General features: G+C 56.6%; 1 protein-coding gene across 1 annotated transcript in view; it reads right to left on the bottom strand.

Annotated features, from left to right (window-relative positions):
• The window catches only part of LOC117879582, a 32686-nt gene extending 12053 nt beyond the window's left edge, over nt 1-20633 (bottom strand). Inside the window, exons 1-5 of the mRNA XM_034774854.1 lie at nt 20448-20633; nt 14589-14906; nt 13786-13883; nt 7783-7975; nt 3321-3509 (exon numbers count right to left, since the gene is read on the bottom strand). Of these exons, the coding sequence (XP_034630745.1) occupies nt 3321-3509; nt 7783-7975; nt 13786-13883; nt 14589-14906; nt 20448-20628 (979 nt within the window). The 5' untranslated portion in view covers nt 20629-20633. The remainder of the gene's footprint in view (nt 1-3320; nt 3510-7782; nt 7976-13785; nt 13884-14588; nt 14907-20447) is intronic.

The raw sequence follows: 20633 nt of genomic DNA, 5'->3' as shown, positions 1-20633 counted from the left end.
TCTATATCTTTTCCTTTTATGAATAAACCTTTAGATTTTAGATTCTAAAGGAGTGGCAACAGCGTGATTTGTGGGTAAGATCTGATTTGTATATTGACCTGGGTCTGGGCCTTGGTCTTGTGGCATCAGGAGAACCTTTTTTCTTTTACTGGGGTATTGGTTTTCATAATCATTTATCCCCATATCGAGTGGCACTGGTGGTGATACTGGGAAACTGGAGTGTCTAAGGGAATTGCTTGTGTGACTTGTGGTTAGCCAGTGCGGTGAGACCAAAGTATTCACTGTCTGGTTGGTTTGGTTTGCCTTAGAGGTGGAAAAACCCCAGCCTTGGGCAGTAACTGCCCTGTTTAAGCAATTTGTCCTGAATTGGCACTCTCAGTTGGGTCCCGCCAGAACCGCATCATCACACCATCATTAGGATTTTTAAAAGCAGGTTGGACAAACACCTGTCAGGGATAGTCTAGATAATACTTATTCCTGCAGTGAGTGCAGGGAACTGGACTAGAGACCTCTCGAGGTCCCTTCCAGTTCTATAATTCTATGATCCTATATAAAGGAGTATAAATTTTGGCAAGTCAGGTATAAAACTATAATTAGGCAGGCCAAAAAAGAATTTGAAGAGCAAGTAGCAAAATGCACAAAAACTAAGAAATTTTTTTAAGTACATCAGAAGCGTGAAGCCTGCCCAACAATCAGTGGGGCCACTGGACAATCAAGGTGCTGAAAGAGCACTCAAGGAAGATGAGGTCATTGTGTAGAAGCTAAAGGAATTATTTGCATCGGTCTTCATTACAGAGCATGTGAGGGAGATTCCCAAACCTGAGCCATTCTTTTTAGGTGACAAATCTGAGGAACTGTCCCAGATTGAGGTGTCATTAGAGGAAGTTTTACTTTTACTGGGGTATTGGTTTTCATAACCATTTGTCCCCACATCGAGTGGCACTGGTGGTGATACTGGGAAACTGGAGTGTCTAAGGGAATTGTCACAGAAGTCACACAAGCAATTCCCTTAGACACTCCAGTTTCCCAGTATCATCACCATGCCACTCGATATGGGGACAAATGGTTATGAAAACTAATACCCCAGAACAAATTGATAAACTAAACAGTAATAAGTCACAGGTCCAGATGGTATTCATCTAAGAGTTCTGAAGGAACTCAAATATGAAATTGCAGGACTACTAACTGTGGTATTTAACCTGTCATTTAAATCAGCTTCTGTACCAGATGACTGGAGAATAGCTAATGTGATGCCAATTTTTTTTAAAAGGCTCTAAAGGTGATCCTAGCAATTATAGGACAGTAAACCTAATTTCAATACCAGGCAAATTAGTTGAAACTCTAGTAGGGAACAGAATGATCAGACTCATAGATGAACATGATTTGTTGGGGAAGAGTCAATATGCTTTTTGTAAAGGGAAATCATGCCTCACCAATCTACTAGAATTCTTTGAGGGGGTTAAAAAGTATGTGGACAAGGGGGATCTAGTGAACATACTATACTTGGACTTTCAGAAAGCCACAAGGTTCCACACAAAGGCCCTTAAGCAAAGTAAGCTGTCATGGGATAAGAGGGAAGGTCCTCTCAGGGATCAGTAACTGGTTAAAAGATAGGAAACAACGGGTAGGAATAAATGTTCAATTTTTATAATGAAGAGAGGTAAATAGCAAGGTCCCCCAGGGATCTATACTAGGACCTCTGCTGTTCAACCAATTCATAAATGATCTGGAAAAACTGGTAAACAGTGAGGTGGTGAAGCTTGCAGATGATACAAAACTACTCAAGATAGTTAAGTCCAAAGCAGACTGCAAAGAGTTACAAAGGGATCTCACGTGACTGGACAACAAAATGAAATTCAGTGTTGATAAATGCAAAATTATGTACATTGGAAAACATAATCCCAACTATACGTATAAAATGATGGGGTCTAAATTAGCTGTTACCACTCAAGAAAGAGATCTTGGAGTCACTGTGGACAGCTGTCTGAAAACCACCATTCAAAGTGCAGCAGCAGACAAAAAAGTGAACAGAATGTTAGGAAACATTAGGAAAGGGATAGGCAATAAGACAGAAAATATCATCATGGCATTATATAAATCCATGGTGCGCCCACACCTGGAATACTGCGAGCAGGTCTGGTTACCTCATCTCAAAAAAAAAAAAAAAATTGGACTTGGAAAAGGTTCAGAGAAGAAGAACAAAAATGATTAGGGGTTTGAAACAGCTTCCGTATGAGGAGAGATTAAAAAGACTTGGACTGTTCATCCTAGAAAAGAGACGACTAAGGGGGGGGGATATGATAGAGGTCTATAAAATCATGACTGGTGTGGAGAAAGCAAATAAGGAAGTGTTATTTACTCCTTCTCATAACACAAGTACTGGGGCAACTCAATGAAATTAACAGGCAGAAGGTTTAAAACAAACAAAAGGAAGTCTTTCTTCTCACCACGCACAGTGAACCTGAGGAAATTGTTGCCGGGGATGTTGTAAAGGCCACAAGTATAACAGGGTTCAAAAAGGAGCTAGATCAGTTCCTGGAGGACAGGTCTATCAATGGCTATTAGCCAAGATGGGCAGGGACAACAGCCCCCTGCTCTGGGTGTCCCTAATTTCTGACTGCCAGAAGCTGGAACTGGCTGACTGGATGGATCACTCGATAATTGACCTGTCCATTCCCTCTGGGGCACCTGGCATTGGCCACTGTTGGCAGACAGGATACTGGGCTGGACGGAGCATTGGTCTGACCCAGGATGGCCATTCTTATGAATATGGAGAAGTTCCCAGGGAGCGAGTCTGGGGCAGGGAGGGGACCGCGTGTCTGGGAGGCCCGTGCCTGGCCGCTCTCAGAAGCGGTGCTGGAAGAAGCACCCTGAGAAATGCTGGATCAGTTCCCAGGCCTCAGAGCTTCGCTTCTCGCGAGCTGCCCAGCAGTGCCCGGCTGAGACTCCTGCCAGGCCACGGCCACAGCCGCCAGCAGCCGCCTCAGGGCCTGGTGGGGAGCCGTGTGCACTGGGGGGGGGGGACTGTGTTTGTGGGGAGGGCCCACGGTGACAGCCCTGTGAGGGGTTTCTCGGCAGGCTCAGGGAGTGGGGTCCTCCTTTCTCTACCCATTGTCACAGCCTCCCAGAACTCCCACCCCCAGGTCTCCCACCCCCGGCATCACGTCACTGATCTCCAGTGGCTGGTTATCACCGGGCTGGTTTCCCTGGCCATTTCCTGCCCGTTACTGGCTGCAGCCCCATGCCTGGGCTGGCTGGGGAGGTTTGGCCCCATGCCCGGGGGGTGGGCGCGGGGGTTGTATCAGTCTCCACACACTCACTGAGACACTTGACTCCACTGATATCCCAGACTGCCCCGCGGTCCTTCAGCTCTGTGCAGTTTGCAGGGAATGGGCCAGATTCGGGATCCGCGGCACACGTCACCAGCACCGTGTCATTCACCTGAAACACCATCTGCTCGGAGGGAAAGGTCACATTCGTGGTCCAGGGTCCCTGCCTCCTGCACGTGTCTGTGACGGGGGGAATGAGAGGCTGAGGCCTGGCTGGAGATGGAGCCTGGTCACCACCTTAGAACCTCCGTGGCCTGCCTGGGGACCGAGGAAGGACCAAGTGCAATTTCCCCTGGATAAAAGCATCTGTCCCTTTTTCCAGTCACTTCTCTGTCTGGCTAATGCAGCTTCTTTCCGTCCCCTCCAGCCTGTGGAGACACCTCTACATTCCTTGGATGACTCCTGTGACTGGTGTCTCTGCACCAGGCTGGGCTGCTCCTGCCCGTGTCTGCTCGCTCTCTCCGGTGCTGGGGGTCAGGGACCCAAAGCCTCCAGGCCCCAACCAGCAGGGCTGGAGAAGTCTTGCTTAACCACAGACTGCAGGGCAGGACAGCTCTCCCACGCTGAGTGCCTGGCCTCAGTGAGTCCCCCTGGAGAAATGCACCCACGGCAGCTGTGGGGAAGACTCCAGCTGCAGACCTGGGCAGCAGGCATGGCTGAGGGGGGGGACGTTTGGCAGGCATGCGCAATAGTGCATGGCAGCTAAAAAGGCCAGTGCAATTGGGAGATCTCACAGAGGCCTCAGGTATGGACGGGGAGGGGAGGGAGCCTTGCCAAGGTGACCACACCTGCAAGCAGAGGTGCTGACTCAGTGGGTGCTCTGGGGCTGGAGCACCCACGGAAAAAAATAGTGTGCGCTGAGCACCCAGCAGCAGCCCCGCAAATCAGCTCCTCCCACTGCCTCCCATCGCAGATCAGCTGTTTAGCAGCGTGCCGGAGGTGCTGCGGGGAGGGGATGGAGCAAGGGTGGAGCGTACATGGGGGTGGAATGGGGCAGGGCCTTGGGGGAAGAGGTGCAGTGGGGGCGGGGCCTAGGGCAGAACAGGGGCTGAGCACCCCCAGGGAAATGAGGAAGCCGGCGCCTGTGCCTGTAAGAGCGAGTTCGTTAGTGGAGCCTCCATCCAGGAAAGCTATTGCAAAGAGCAGGAGGTTCAGAGGGCCTGGACCAGAGGCTGAGTGCGCTAATGCTGCCTCTGCTCCCAGCTGGAGACCACACGTACCCCATCTCATTGACTGGTTACTTTGGGGCTGAATCTACCCTGGTGTGTGATCACAGGCTGGTAACATCCCCTCTGTCTGTTCCTCCCTATTCCTAATGGGGCTAATGACATGGACCCACCTACCTCCCAGCAGGATTCACTACTTAATGCCTGTCTTGAGATCTTGACAGATCAAACAGGGTATGAGGAATGAGCAGGGGCTAGGTTGGGGGGAATATGTAGAGAACTCCCTGTGTTTACTAAGCTGGGGGGATGGCGTCATGGTCCGTCCCAGCTAGGGGCTGGCTACAGAGCCTGCTTCTAAGCAGGGCACCCACCAGCTGTGTTCAGTATTAGATCCTTTGCTGCGCTGCCAGGCTTGGCTGGCATTAGCTTAACCAACGTGTTTCACACACAGCACCACGTAGTGCCCGAACTGTACAATATATCCTACATCCCATTCCATCTCCCCTTTAAGATCTACATTCCTGCCCCTCACAATTGCTATCAGTACGATTCAGAGACATTTGGTTTCTAACTAGACACCCGTTAGTGCCATCCTTCTCTGAAAAATTTTCAGGTGCAGTGGTCATCCCAAAAGGAAATCTTCACAAGCAAAATCTCCCAAAGGGTGTGATAAATATTTAGCACTTTCTTTGGCTAAAGGAATTTGGTAGAATCCACTTGACGCATCCAGTTTGGAGAATACTGTAGCTGTTTTCACCTTGGGGAGGAAGCCGTCCACTGTTGGGAGGAGATATTTTTCTCCCACAACTGCTTCATTAAGTCTTTTAAGATCCACACAGTGGTTTAAAAGAAAGCCCAACAGGATGGCGCAGGGTTATGCTCAATTCTCGTGGTCACTCCCCCCCTCCCCTCCTGGCCTGCCTAATTATGCTAAGGCTGCTACAAAGGCCTGGCAGCTTAGCTGATGTTGGCAATAAGCATAATAATCGATATTCCAGTTACGGGCAGTGACCTAGGCACTTTGCTGCGGTCTCAATGTTTCCCCTAACAACACCATGTCACGTTCTTCTGTACCCGATACCGGCTGGCTACAGAGCTGCTTATACATCAGCCGTGTTCATCATGAGATCCTTTAATGCTCGGCCAGGTATGGCTGAGGATTATTTAAATCAGTGTTTGTCAAGCAGGGGTGTGTGCACTCCTGGGGTACGCAGAGATCTTCCAGGGGGTACATCAACTCATCTAGAGATTTGCCTAGTTTTATAACAGGCTACATGAAAAGTACCAGTGTGGTCAGTATAAAACTAAAATTTCGTACAGCCCATGGCTTGTTTGTACTGCTCTGTAGAGCATACACTGACATGTAAGTACCAGATTTATATTCCAAGGGAGTGATTTTATAATTATATGGTAACAGTAAGAACATCAGCAATTTGTCAGTAATAGTGACTGTGACACTTTCGTATTTTTGTCTGGTTTTGTAACAAGTCGTTTTTACGTGAGGTGGAACTTGGGGCTACACAAGACAAACCTGACTCCTGAACGGGGCACAGCTGTCTGGAAAGGTTGACAGCCACTGATTTAAATAAGGTATTTTACACACGGTGCCACCTAGTGGCTGAATAATGAAATGCAATTTAGCATGCCATTACACCCAGACCTTGCACCCCTGGCCCTCCAGCCTCACATCCTTTGGGGCCATCTGGGGGCAGCCTGAGCTCTGGGGGTGGCACTGCCCACCCGGGAAGGCCATGCTAATAACTAAGGCTACATTTTAGTCACGGGTATTTTTAGTAAAAGTCATGGACAGGTCGGGGCAATAAACAAAAATTCACGGCCTGTGACCTGCTGTAACTTTCACTCCATGCATCTGAAGAAGTGGATTTTTTACCCATGAAAACTTATGCCCCAATAAATCTGTTAGTCTTTAAGGTGCCACTGGACTCCTTGTTGTTTTTATTAAAAATGCCTGTGATTAAATCTTGGAGGGGGGAGTGCTGGGGGGGGGGGTGAGGGACGCTGTTGCTGGGGTGTGAGTGGGGGGGAACATCTGGCGGGGGGGCACTGCTGAGGGGGCGCCTGGGACCAGTGTCACCAGTTGCTGGGGGCCGTGGACCACGGCTGCTCCAGTCAGCTGCCTGGGACCCACTGCCTGGGGCCGCAGCCCATGGCTGCTCCAGCTGCCCCAGGACCGCTGCCGGAGGCCACTGGAGCAGCGGCTGGTGTGGCTGTCCCCGGGGCCACCTGCGCAACTGGTCCTGGAGCCAGCTGCTTGGGCGGCCCTGGGGTCAGCCACGCTGGCCGCTGCACAAGTCACGCATTCAAATCAGTCACCTTCTTCCTGCTCACTGCCTGGGTGTCAGGGGGTCATTGAGAGCACAGACGAGACAGAAGAGCCTGGCTCCATCGCAGCCTAGAACAGCCATTAGAGGGGAAACACAGCTTCGCCCCATGGCCGGGTCCTCGGGGGATTGCACATGCACCGTCTCCTCATACCGGAGCATGCTCAGTGAGGATGGACGGTTTGGAGGTTTTAGCTAATAAACTCCATGAAGTCTCACCCGAGCTTGTGCAAACTGAAGTTTTTCAATGATTTATAATGTGGCAACTTTTAAGCAGATGTTACCAGGAAAAGAAAAATGGCCCATCTTTGACATAAAGGCCACCCCCGGCCAATTTCAAGTCCCTGCTCCAAAGCATGGGGGCGCTAGAACTTTTCAAAGAGAAATCAATCCTCATTTTTTTAAATGGAAAAACAATGAGTTTTCCTCTAGCCTTGTTCTTTGGAAATGGCCCAACCATCTTAGCTGAAACTTTCCCCAAAGATTCAGTCTGTGGCAGACACCCACTATGTGAAACTTCAGCCAAAACAGTTAGGTTGTTAAAGTTGTAACCAACTGAAAATAGGGTCTTACAATGGGAAGTGATGGGCAACCTTAATAATAGGCAGCGCTAGCAGCCCACTTTCATACCCACCCAACTAAACGTAAGCTGGGCCTCGAAGGCTCTCCCTGAACCCCCAGATGGGGAGCACCGCGCCCCTTCCTGTGCTGGCGTGGCTCTCACTGACATTCAACATGCTCACAGATGCCCCAATGTCTCACCCACCACAAACTGTTTTTTTGCCGCCAAGAGAGTGGTGTTGGAGACGCACTGCCAGGCTGTCTGGGCATAAATCCCCCTGCTCCTGCCCGTGCTGTGCCTGGCAGAGAGCTCTGGGAGTTGCTTTTGGTCCGTGCCCTAGTCCTCAGCCCCTCAGACTCATCCTGGAGCAGGGAGGCCCTTACCAAATAAGTTGGTATCAAAGTCCCAGCGCGACGCCTGCCCAAGGCCGGCAGCTGTGAGGCCCTGGATTGTCACCGTGTAGTTGGTCCCATATCTCCAGGGCTGCAGCAGGTACTTGGTGACCGACTGATTCACCCGCAGCTCCTCGACCTCGAGGAAATCGCTGTCGTACTCTCTCCGGGCCGTGATGTTCAGCTAGAGAAAGGAAGGCGGCTCTGGAGAGGAGCGGTTCTGACCCCCAGCCCCGCCTGATACACAGGGCACAAGCCCCACACTGCTGGGGATTGCCTGAGCCCCCCTGTGACAGCAGGGACTTCACCCCCCTCCCCTCCCAGCACGGCAGAGCTGCCCAGCCCAGCAGCACCAGGGAGTTTCTCCTTCCTCTGCGGCAGCCGGCACAGCCACCTGGGCAGCAGGACGGGCACCGCTCAGGTAGGTGAATGCCCAGGGCCGCTCCCCGTCACAGGGGTCCCCCATTTGTCAGTGTCCCCGGGAAAGTGCTGGGCTGGACCGGGGTCAATGTTACCCAGGAGCCGCTGGGCCGGAACCCTGTTATCGCTTTCGCTGTGTTTAGCTGGGCCCCTCCAGCACCCCAGGCCCAGCCCCCGAGGAGCCGACCACAGCCCCACAGGTGCTGACGGGGCCGAGTGCAAACAGAGCGCTGCTGAACGGGTGCTTGTCTTTCCGTTCAGAATACAGTACCCCACACAGGTCCCGAGCTCGCCCGGCCAGCCAGCGGCACGTACCGAACGCCCACAGCCCGGCCTGGCTGTACCCAGCCCAGGGAAGAAAGGAGCCGGGACTGTTGTGGACCGGAGGTGGGAGGGGATCCCAGAGCCAGAGGGCCCTGCCAGAGAACATCCTGCCAGCGCCGCCTGCTGTTACCCCAGGGGCTCTGGCTCGGCCGGTCAGCGGAGATGAAAACCCAGAGCCGAGCGTCACCTGCAGGCTGCTGCTCCCTCGCCCCCACCAGCCTCCCGGGGAGGCAGGCAGGGAACCGTACCCGAGTGCCCCTGGCCTACGAGCCATTTACCCTCTGGGAGCTCCCAGCAGGGACCGCCGAGCCAGCCCAGCAACCCCTGAGGAGCCAGCGACAGGGGAGGCAGCCAGACATCGAGGGGCACCCGCGTGGTCCCGGGCGCTGCCATTGCTACGAGCCCCTCAGTCACCATGACAAGGGCAGGCTCTGCTCCGAACACTGGCCTGGACCCGGGTCGATGAGCATCAGGAGATCTGAGCGGCCTCCCTCAGCTCCACCGGAGCCCTCCCCCTCTTACCCCCCAGCTAGAGCGGCTGGGCCCCCACAGAGTCTACACCATGTGGGATGGGGTGGACACGGGGGCAGTGAGTTCCAGAGCCAAGGACCCCTCATGGAGAATGCCCTGGCCCCATCTGTGACGAACTGGGACTGTTCTTACTGTGGTCTGTGAATGCTGACAGGGGAGTGTGGCTAGGATAGTCTGCATTGGGGGATGGGAGACTGCCCGAAGGCGAATACCTGAGCGTGTAACATGAGAACCCAGGAAGGGGTTGGAGGCCAGGTGACACCTTAGCCCGGGAAACTGAACAAAGGCTGTGGGAGGGGTCGCTGAAGGCAGAGGCTTGGAAGCTGGGTGGTGAGATGGCTGGGAGGGAGAGATTGCTCTGACCTCCCAAGCGGGGCTGGGATGCCCTGGGACCCCCAGATGGACCTAACTGAGGGGGGCCCTGTTGTCTGTGCCTGCAAGACCTGTCTTGGACTGTATTCCTGTCATCCAACTAAACCTTCTGCTTTACTGGCTGGCGGAGAGCCATGGTGAATCTCAGGAAGAGGGGTGCAGGGCCCTGAGTCCCCCAATACTCCGTGACAACTGGTGGCAGCGGCGGGATCTACTGCACCCCGTGGACGGCGCTTCCTGCAGTAAGTGACTGGGGAGCAGTAAAACGAAGGGGGATTGACGGGGACCAGGCGTGCTGAAGAGTGAGAGAGAGACGGTTATTAACCCTGGGAGTGTGTGACCAGCGAGAAGGACTTTTGCAGTAACAGGGTCCCCCGGGGGGATCGCAGCGAGTGGTCCCAGGGGCGGAGGAGTCTGCAGCTTGACCCTGGCAGAGAGGTGGTGACCTCGAGAAGGGCTGGCACACTAGGGGTCTCCCTGGGAACTGTGGGGAGCTGTGAGCACACAGGCCGGTGAGTGGCCAGCAGGAAGATGTATGCCAAGCGGCTTAAGAGCGACCTGGTGGAGCTGTGCAAGCAGAGGGGGCTGCGCATTGGGAGGCTCACCAAAGAACAGCTCATTGCCCGGCTGGAGGCGGAAGATCGCGCGAATGAACTGATCCCTGTGTCTCAGGGAAGCAGCCTGGCAAATGCAGCGCAGGCACCAGTGTCTGTCCGAGCTGGGAGTGGTCAGCCGGCTGCTGAGGGCTTCCCGAGACCCCTCCTTCCTATGCCTAGGGGAAGGGTGGGGAGGAGCCCAGCAAATACCAAGGGCGCTGTGACCCCCCCGGCCAGCAGAGGATCCTCCCGGCGAAGCTCGCCGGCCAGCAGAGGATCCTCCCGGCGACGTTCGGCATCCGTGGAGGGGAATTTGCTGGAATGGGAGAAAGAGCTAAAACTGAGAGAGCTGGAGGATCGTGAACAACAGAGACAGCATGAAGAGAGACAGCATCAGCATGAAGAGAGACAGCGTCAGCATGAACGAGAGGAGAAAGAGAAACGGAGACAGCATGAAGAGAGACAGAGACAGCATGAAGAGAGACAGCGTCAGCATGAACGGAGGAGAATGAGAGACAGCGTCAGCATGAACTGGAACTGGCAAGATTGAAGGGCAGCGAACCCCCGGCTGTGGTGAGTGAGGGGGGACCCAGGACTGCACGGAGCTTTGATAAGTGCATCCTGGCCCCACGCAAGGAGGGAGAGGACATGGATGACTTCCTGGATGCCTTTGAGACGGCCTGCGAGTTGCACCGGGTTGATCCCGCGGACAGACTCCGGGTCCTTACCCCCTTACTGGACCCCAAAGCCGTGGCATTGTACCGCCAACTGGGAGAGGCAGAGAAAGGGGACTACGAACTATTCAAAAAGGCCCTGCTACGTGAGTTTGGGCTGACTCCTGAGATGTACCGGGAAAGGTTCTGGAGTCAGGATAAAACCCCTGAGATCTCATATCTGCAACTAGCCGTCCGCATGGAAGGATACGCCAGCAAGTGGGCTGATGGGGCCCAGACGAAGGAGGACCTGGTCAAACTGCTGGTACTGGAGCAACTGTATGAGCGGTGCCCATCCGACCTGAGGCTGTGGTTGGTGGACAGAAAGCCAGAGAACCCGCGACATGCAGGCCGGCTGGCCGATGAGTTTGTAAAGAGCCGGTCAGGAGATAACAGGGAGGAGTCCCAAAGGAACAGTCCCACCACAACGCAGAGAGAGAGTCACCATGGGACCTCCCCGTGGGAAAATACAGAAAAACCCCACCAAAGGGGAACATCCGACGTCAGGACCATCCGACCCACTCAAGGGGACCCATGGGACATGGGCTGCTACCACTGTGGCCAAAAAGGCCACACACGGGCCCAGTGCCCCAGGCTCAGGGACAGACTGAGCAGACCGAACCCACAGAGGGTTGACTGGGTAGAGATCCAGCCCGGCTAGAGGCAGCATTCCCAGGGAAGGGGGGCTAGCAGAGTACCACCTGCTAAGGAGGGAGGAGAGCTCCAGTCCAGCTCCTCTAGGGGGCTGGATGCTCCAGACTCAGGGTTTTTGGTTTATATGGTGGGCGCGGGGCTGTCCCTCTGGAGAGAGTACCTTGTTCCCCTGGAGGTGGATGGGAGGAAGGTCAATGGATACTGGGATACGGGCGCAGAGGTGACACTGGCCCGGCCTGAGGTGGTGGCCCCAGATCAGGTGGTGCCCAACACCTACCTGACCCTGACGGGGGTGGGCGGAACACCAGTCAAAGTGCCCATGGCGAGGGTACACCTGAAGTGGGGGGCCAAGGAGGGCCCCAAGGATGTGGGGGTACACCCGTATTTGCCCACTGAGGTATTGATGGGGGGGGACCTGGAGAACTGGCCAAGCAACCCCCAAAGGGCACTGGTTGTGACCCGCAGTCAGAGCCGGCGAGGGGCACTGCGCCCTGGCTTTTGGGGGGGTGCCTTGCCTGAGGCGCAGGACCCTAACCTGGTGGGGAGGGAACGCCCAGGGACACGGCTCAGGGAGGCTGCAGCTTCAGACCCAGCGGGCGAGAAAGAGCAGGTGGCCATCCCTGTCCCAGCTGCTGAGTTCCAGGCCGAGTTGCAGAGAGATCCCTCCTTGCGGAAGATAAGGGACCTGGCCGACCTCAATGCGGTACAGACCATGGGACGAGGTGGCCGGAAAAGGTTCCTGTGGGAGAAGGGGTTCCTGTACCGAGAATGGGCTCCCCCAGGGAAAATGGAGTCAGGGGGGATCAGGAGGCAGCTGGTGGTACCCCAGAAGTATCGCCGCCAGCTGCTGTGCCGGGCCCATGACATTCCCCTCTCAGGGCACCAGGGAACCTGGCGTACCCAGCAGAGGCTGCTACGGAGCTTTTACTGGCCTGGGGTCTTTGTTACTGTCCAACGGTACTGCGGATCCTGTGACCCCTGTCAGAGGGGGAGGAAGGCCTGGGACAAGGGGAAAATGGCTTTAGGACCCTTGCTCAGCATAAAGGAGCCTTTCCGGAGGGTGGCCAAGGTTAAAAGGGCGGCTCTAAACCAAGAGAGCCCAAAGCACAGACCTCCAGACTGGAGCGCTGGGAGAAGACCACAGCCCAGTTGGAACCCCAGGGGTATGGGGGTGGGAAAAGGGCACAGGCCGCATAAACCTTCCCACATGCGAACTGCGAGTGCCATCAAGCACCCCCGACCTAAGGGGGGGCGTGAAACTGGAGGGGCCTGGTGTAATTCTCACCAAGGAATGGGAGGGATGCGGGGGCATCCATGGGAACGGGGGTAGGTTCGAACTTCCCCAGGTCACTGGCTAAAGTGACCCTGCTCAGTTCGGTCTCGAAGGGGGGAGATGTGACGAACTGGGACTGTTCTTGCTGGGGTGTGTGAATGCTGACAGGGGAGTGTGGCTAGGGTAGTCTGCATTGGGGGATGGGAGTCTGCCTGAAGGCGAATACCTGAGCGTGTAACATGAGAGCCCAGGAAGGGGTTGGAGGCGAGGTGATACCTTGGCCCGGGAAACTGAACAAAGGCTGTGGGAGGGGTCGCTGAAGGCAGAGGCTTGGAAGCTGGGTGGTGAGATGGCTGGGAGGCAGAGATGGCTCTGACCTCCCAAGGGGGGCTGGGATGCCTGGGACCCCCAGATGGACCTAACTGAGGGGGGCCCTGTTGTCTGTGCCTGCAAGACCTGTCTTGGACTGTATTCCTGTCATCCAAATAAACCTTCTGCTTTACTGGCTGGCTGAGAGTCATGGTGAATCGCAGGAAGCTGGGGGTGCAGGGCCCTTAGTCCTCCAATACTCCGTGACAACATCCCCTCGGGGAGCGCCCACTCCAGCACCTCAGCTGAGCTTATCCACCCCAGGATCTCCTGGGTGAGACGGCCCCTTGGCAGCGACCAAGGCCCAACCCAGACAGGAATTACAGGTGAAAAGCAACTCCCTGGATCGCAGCACAGACTAACAGGTGAGAGCCCACAGCGCAGGGGCACGGAGCTGCATCCTGCGCCAGGCAGGAACTGGGTCAGAGCCCGCAGCGCAGGGGCACGCAGCAAGATGTATGCCATGCTGCACACAGGAGGGATTGGGTAGTTTTAAACTCCCAACTGGCCATAAAGGGGGAAAGCTCAGGGAGGGGCAGGGAGGAGCTGGAGAGTGGGGGCGAGGTGCCCCTCGCTCTGGGGCAGGGCTCGGCACTCTGGGAGGGGCAGCAGAGATGGATAATGACACCTGGACGATGCCCCCTGATGCTCCCTCCCTCTCTCGCTGTCCCTGCCCACTCAGACCGTGCCCCAGGCTGAGACGCCCTCCAGAGGTTGCCCAGCGAGTCGCTTGCCCCGGTACCTGGTACCCGACGATCGCCCCTTTGCAGGGCGGCAGCGGCTTCCACCTGAGGGTTTTGGTGCTGGGATCCAGCGGCTCGATCTCGGGTTGGTCTGGGGCTGAAAGCGAAGGAATCGCAGGTCACTGACCGGGCCTGGGGACGAGCCCCCGTGTGCAGAGCACTGGGAGGGGGCTCCTGGCACAGGAGTCAGCGCTCTGGGCGGTCCCTGCAGCAGGAGGGCGAGGGCTAGGCCCTGCCACCTCTCCTGGGCGGTGCTGCCTGGCTGGGCACGAGGAGCTGGCAGCGTCCTACAGCTCCTCCCCGGCAGCCCCCGGCAGCAGAGACACAGAGCTCCTGTCCCTGCTCCGGCTGCACGAGGGGCTCAGACACCACTGTGAGGGGCTTGGTACCGGGACTGGACTGATGGACGGATTGCTGGGAAGGTGGGCAGCCGACCAGCTGGGCTAGGACAGCTAGTGAGTCCTCTCCCAACCGTCCCACTCCTGGGCCTTCAGAGCACCGAACTCCCCGTGGGATCCACCCCCACCCCCGAGGCTCAGGTTCCAGGCACACCCCACAGGCCGGTCTGGGGAGATGGGGAGGGAGACTGGGTTGGGGGACTCTGTTTGCTCTGGGGAGCCCCACACCCCTTTCTCCTGAGCCCCCCGTTCTGCCCCCAGGCAGGGCCCCGATCACCAGCTAAGCCTGGTCACTTGCTCGGACAGGCGGGTTGAGTTGCAGAGCGACAGGGGCCCATCTGCCCCCATGCTCAGCACCGAGCCCAGGATTCACAGCCACGGGGTGACTCCCCCCCCACACACACCTGCTTCACTCGTGGTGACCCGCTGGGTATAAAGGACAGTGCTGGGTGGTCTGGTCGCTGGGAAGCCCCCAGAGATGGTGACTCTGTAGGAGGTGAAGGGGTGCAGGGAGCTGCACGTTACTGTTCCGTCCCGTCCCTGTAACGGCTGCTCTCTGGTGAGCCCTTGTCTCCGGCAGGGGCCCAACCGGGGTCCATCCAGCCGGCATTGGGCCCGTATCTTCCAGCTGCCCTGGCAGGATTCGGGGGGCTCACAAGTCCAGCGCAGTTTGATGGTGGTGGGTGAAACCTCCAGGGCCCCTGGGATGATCCGGGGGATCACTAGAGAATAAGCACCAGCACGAGGGTTACTTTCCTGCCCCTTCCGGACGGACAGAGCTCTGCAAAGGCTTCCAGTCAAACAGCCCCTGCTCCCCACACACAGCGGGGTGAGAGGCCAAACCCATCAACCCTTTTCTTCCAGGCAAACTCACCCCCTTTGCAAACACCCCCCGTGCTCCCGTGTGCAGGGCCGGCTTTAGGCCGATTCCACCGATTCCCCTGAATTGGGCCCCGCCCCTAAGGGGCCCCGCGCAGATCGGGCAGTGTCCCTGCCTGAAGCAAAGCTCCCTGGCTCTCCGGGAAGCAGCAGCTGTTGCTGCTAGGGAGAGATGCTGGCCGGTGGGGGGGGGGAGCTGAGGCAGAGGCAGCAGCCGCTGTTGCAGGTCAGGAGGGGGGAGGGGAGGAGAAGGCACATGTGCTTTGCAGCCTTCCCCTCCCCTCCCCCCGGCACTCACCTGGAGGAGACGCCGAGGGGGCTTCCGGTCCGGTGGGAGACAGGAATCTCGGCAGTGGACCTCACTCACCTGAGCAGCTGCTGGGGCCTCGGTCGGTGAGAGTTTGACCCCGTGATTCCCCCTAGGTGTGTAATATTGGGTTGGTTTTGTGGTTTTCGGTGGTGTTGCTGTTTGAGGGTGAGTTTGTGCCTGTGTCTGTTTCAAAACTAAACTCGGGATCATGTAACCCAGGAAGGAAGCCCCGAGCCGGTACTCAGTGCTGTGAATTCCAGGTGAGAGAGAGGGGGGGGGTTGGAGGAGGAAATCAAATACATCAAGAGGGGAGAATGCGAAAGGTCTGCAACATGGCAGGCTGAGACTTTTACCTCTCCCTTCTCCTCCAAGAGAGGGGAAACTGAGGCACGGAGTGATCTGATTCCCCTCCCCAAATTATTTTGCAAAGGAGAGGGACGGGGGGCGCCTATCCAAACCAGTTCCCGTCCCATCAACTCTGCTTCCCCTGCTGCAAGACCACTGTAGGGGCTGAATATTTCCATTAAACTCTGGCTCCTTCGTTTGCCCTGCAACAATAAAATAGACCGGCTTTGGGGGAGAGGAATATCCCCCCCCGCCCCAAAGCTGTGTGGACATTAAGGTTTTTTTGGGGGAGGGGGCACGATAATATTCCGGATCGATCAAACGCCCAGCTCAGCTTTCTAGCCATCCAGCAGCTCTAGGGCAGGGAAGGAAGGTGCTCTTGGTGCAGAGTGGTCACAAAACAGGGGTGAATTTAGCAGGGGGTGGGGTCCGGTTGAAATTCCACCCGATGCAGCCACACAGAATCGCTGGCGGCGCTAGGAGAGGCCAGGAGTGGAAGCAGGTGGCCTGGGGGTGGGGGGACATTTGCCCTCAGTCCTGGGCTCTGGGATGGACTAGACTGGGTGGGTGGTGGGTTCAGTCTAGTCTTCCAGCCTGTTGCTCTCGCTGGGGTTTGTGGTTTTCATCTGGCTCCACCGAAAAGATCAAACAAGCCCAGTAGAAAAGGGGGGTGAGAGAGGTGGGAAGGGGCTTGTAAGGGGTTAAAGTGACCCATCAATGAAAGAGTAAAACCAGAGTTTGACTGGGTTTCCCCCCAGCCACCACTCCTGCAAACACTGGGCAAGGGGCAGCCCCATCCCCCACCGAGGCTATGGTGAGGGGCAGCAGGGGAGGAAGGAAGCCACATGTGATGGCAGTTCCCTCCCCCCTGACCCCCACCACCCCCTCTCCGGCCCCCAAACTCTGTCCCAGAGCCTGCACCCACCCCTCCGCACTCCCTCCCAGAGCCTGCACCCCTCCACCCATCCTGCACCCCACACCGTGCCCCAGCCCGGAGCCTGCACCCAAACTCTGTCCCACTCAGCCCTGGGCAAAGCTCTCCTTGGCTGGCTCCCAGCCCCTCTCCAAGGGTTGCAGCTGTCTGGAAGTGCCTGCCTTCCACACCTTCCTCATTCACACCTCATTCATTCAACAGGACAATTGATTACAAAGTGGGGGGAAGAACTTATTCTACTTCTAGCAAAAAGACATTTTTCTTTTACCTTAATTATACTACCTTAGGGGCCAGCTATAACATTACCAAGGTTCAATACAAAGTCATATAAAAGTTATACAAAAATGCATAATGCAGAGATTTATCTACAACTGCACTGATTGACTGCTGTGTGCAGTAAGATAGTGACCCCTGGGGCTTTGAATATGAGGCTTTATACTTGGGGGGGGCGAGCGGCGAGCGGGTGGGCAAAGAGGCAAGCAGTGAGCCAGCAGGGGTTCTAGGGGCGGGCATGGGGGTTTCTGGCAGGGGAGGGAGAAGGTGAAAGGAGGCAAGTGGTGGGTGGGGGACTGACTAGGAGGGACACAGCAAGCCAGCGGGAGGCTAGGGGGTGAAGAGGGATGTGATGGTGGGGCCGAGCGGGGAGGGGTCGGGTCCTATTTTACTGCTGTGATCTGGTCACCCTATGTCACCCCCCTCCCCAAACCTTCCTTTTCTTCCTTTTCGGCCCACAGCTGTTTCGGCGGGGCGGCGCTGGGGAAGCAGGGTTTGTTTCCGTGGGCCGGGAGGCGCTGGGGGGGGGGAGGAGGGCACAATTTTATATTAATAAGGAAATATTTTATAAATTTTAATAAAATAAACATTATTGAAGAAAATCAGTTGTACAACTATCAAAACATGAATTATTTTCCTAATATGAAAGTGAAAATCAGCTAATTAATATATGACGCAATGTATGTAATATATAATTTTGTTATTATTTATATAGTCATGGAAAGTAAATAATACATGGAAGAAATGAAAGGGTTCTTTTTAAGTGGCTTTTTTTTTTAGTCATCCCTGCTGGGGCCCCGTCGAAACTGTTCGAATTGGGCCCCGCACTTCCTAAAGCTGGCCCTGCCCGTGTGTACCTCCATCGCTCGGCAGCCAAGCAGGACACAGCCCTTTGAGGGAGCTGGGATCTGGAGCTCCCTGTCCCAGGGGACATGCAGGCTGCAGTGAGACAGGGACGCAGCCCATGGAGACTTCAGGTGCCAGCATTGGAGCCTCCCTGGGCCGTGCCTCTCTGTTAATAATCAGGGTGCATTTAATTCACGCATTTTATATCTATTTCATCTCTAGTTGCTGTGAATTAGGTGCAGGCCACGGGCTTCAGGCCAGCCCCCACCGTGCCCTGGCTGGGCCAAGTCTGAGAGTGCAGGGGAGGGGGTGCTGGCATGAAGGCCACAGAGGATGCCAACCACATGGCTCCCCTGCCGCCCACACGACAGTAACATCCCTCGGGGCGCCAGCCGCACAGTGAGGGGTTCCGGGTCTAAGCCCCGGGTGTCCCACTAGGGACCCGGTGACTCCCCTCTGGGCTGCATGGGACCTGTTAGTGCAACTGACCCCAGGCGCTGGGCCCGGCCCTGGCTGGCCGCACACAGGAGATTCCGTCCAGGGATCAAACTGGTTCAGCTCCGAGGGTTTGGATCTGCAGCTGGGAACCGGTGCAGGCGAGGGGCCTCCCAGCCACACCCCCGTCCTCCGGCTGTGCCCCTGCCCCTACCCTGCCATCAGGAGGGCACCGGAACTGAGCCCTCTGTGCTGGCTCTGCTCCCCGGGACGGGCCCCTCGCAGCGTGCGACGCTCTTGGGGCTGGGCACACCCGCTTCATGGCCACGAGCTGCTGGAGGATCCGACCCACTGGTTTAATCCTGGGTTTCTGTGGCCAAAGCAGACGCTCAGGCACCAGGAGAGTGAGAAACGGCAACGTACACGGGGGGAGAGGTGTCTAGGGCACAGGTCTGAGGGCAAGAACAGACCATACAAAAGGGAATTCACAGGTGCCATTAAGTAGGGAGGGGCTGCGAACAGAAATGAGCCAAAGGGATCTGGAGAGATTAACACCTGGGCTGGAAATAGCAGGAGAGTCGACCTGGGAAATGCAGCTAATGCAGATGGGGAGAATAACCTGTAGCACAGCTACGGGGGAGCAGGAACGGCTGAGGGCCGGGGGGAGAGCAGAGAGCACGAGACGAGAGTTTGCAATAGGACGGGGCAGCAAGAAAGGCCCGTGCAGCTGGGAGACCACACAGAGTTATCACAGATAACAATCACTAATAATGTAAAGGATCAGAGCGGCACCCTGTGTAGACAGCTCTCACGTGCCCACTCGGGAACACTGTGTTTGTATCTGGACACCCCTTTCCCACAAAGCTATTGCCAGAGAGAAGGGAGCTCAGGGGCTGGGAGTCAGGAGGTTCTGAGTTCTGATCCCAGCTCTGCAACTGACTCGCTGGGTGACCTGGGGACCCTCACTTCACCTCCTTGTCTCAGTTTCACCCTCTGTAAAATGGGGGATAATCGGAGCTGGAGCTGGAGCTGCGAGGGGGGGAATGGTTGTATTAGCTAAGCTCCACCCACAAGCCAAGCTCCACCCACTTCAGAGACCACTAGGGTGGCCAGGTGTCTGGTTTTCAACCAGAAAGTCATATCCACTGACCAGACACCCAAAGTCCAGTGACTGTGGGTGGGAGCGGCAGGGAGGTACTGAGTCACCACCCGCACCAGCCCCTCCTCAGCCAGGGCTGCCTCCTACCTGCATCAGGCTCCCAGCGGTGGCTCTGCCAGCGAGTCCCTCCTGACCCGGGCAGGGGAACAGCAGTGAGCAAACGGGGGCGGGGTCTTGGGGGAAGGGACAGAGCGGGGTTGTTCCAGCACTCCTGCTGGAGGGTCCAGTTTTAAATATTACCCTAGAGCTGCTCATAGTGGATTGAGGGGCTGTTGAAAACAAGGGGTGCTGCTGGGCTCCCAGGGTGTGGGTCCCTGTCAGAGGGGCCAGACAAGCCCTGGGGCAGGGTTGGTTTAAGGCCCAGGCATCTCAGGCGCATGCCCAAGGCCCTGTCACGGGATGACGACAATCCCAACGCTCATTAAAAACACTGCTTCTAGCCCTGTGGGTTGCAAAGAAGAACTTGAAAACGTGCCCTGAGCATGAGTGATGCGGTGATGTCTGCCTGAGTCTGCAGACAGCCTCTAGACCAGGGGTCTCAAACTCAAATGACCATGCGGGCCACATGAGGACTAGTACATTGGCCCGAGGGCCACATTACTGACATCTCCCCCTCCGCCCTCAGCCCCGCCCCCACTCCACCCCTTCCATGAGGCACCGCCCCTGCCCCACCTCTTCACACCCCTTCCCTGCCCCCATTCCAACCCCTTCCCCAAAGTCCCCACCCCAACTCTGCCCCCTCCCTGCCCCCAAGGGGCACAGGAGGGGTCCGGCAGGGGGCTCAGGGCAGGGGGTTGCGGTGCAGGAGGGATGTGGGGTGCAGCAGGGGATTGGGGTGCAGAGGGGTGCAGCAGGGGACTTAGGGCAGTGGGTTGCGGTGTGGCAGGAGACTCAGGGCAGTGGATTGGGGTGCAGGAGGGGTGCGGCAGGGGGCTCAGGACGGGGTTGGGGTGCAGGAGGGGGTGCGGAGTGCAGCAGGGGGCTCAGGGGAGGGGTTTGGGGTGCAGGACGGGTGTGGCAGGGGGCTGGGGGGGGGGACGCTGGAGTCCTGTGATCGCGGTGACTCCGGGGCTCACACTCACCAATGCAGGCGGCTATCCCACTCCAGACACTCTGGCTCCCCCGTCGAGTGCATCGGATGTCAGGCTGCGAGGGCCGGTGCCGCGCAGGGCAGCTCCATGTCACCGCGTCCCCTGGGCTGTAAAACTGCTGCTCGAGGGCGAACCGGACCCTGGCGTCCCGGGTGTCTGGAGCTGTACACATTTCTG

The sequence above is a fragment of the Trachemys scripta genome, chromosome 6 (assembly GCF_013100865.1).
Source record: "Trachemys scripta elegans isolate TJP31775 chromosome 6, CAS_Tse_1.0, whole genome shotgun sequence".
Taxonomy (NCBI): domain Eukaryota; kingdom Metazoa; phylum Chordata; order Testudines; family Emydidae; genus Trachemys; species Trachemys scripta.
Note: the sequence above shows the minus strand (reverse complement) of the source record. Positions and strands in the feature narration are given on the sequence as shown.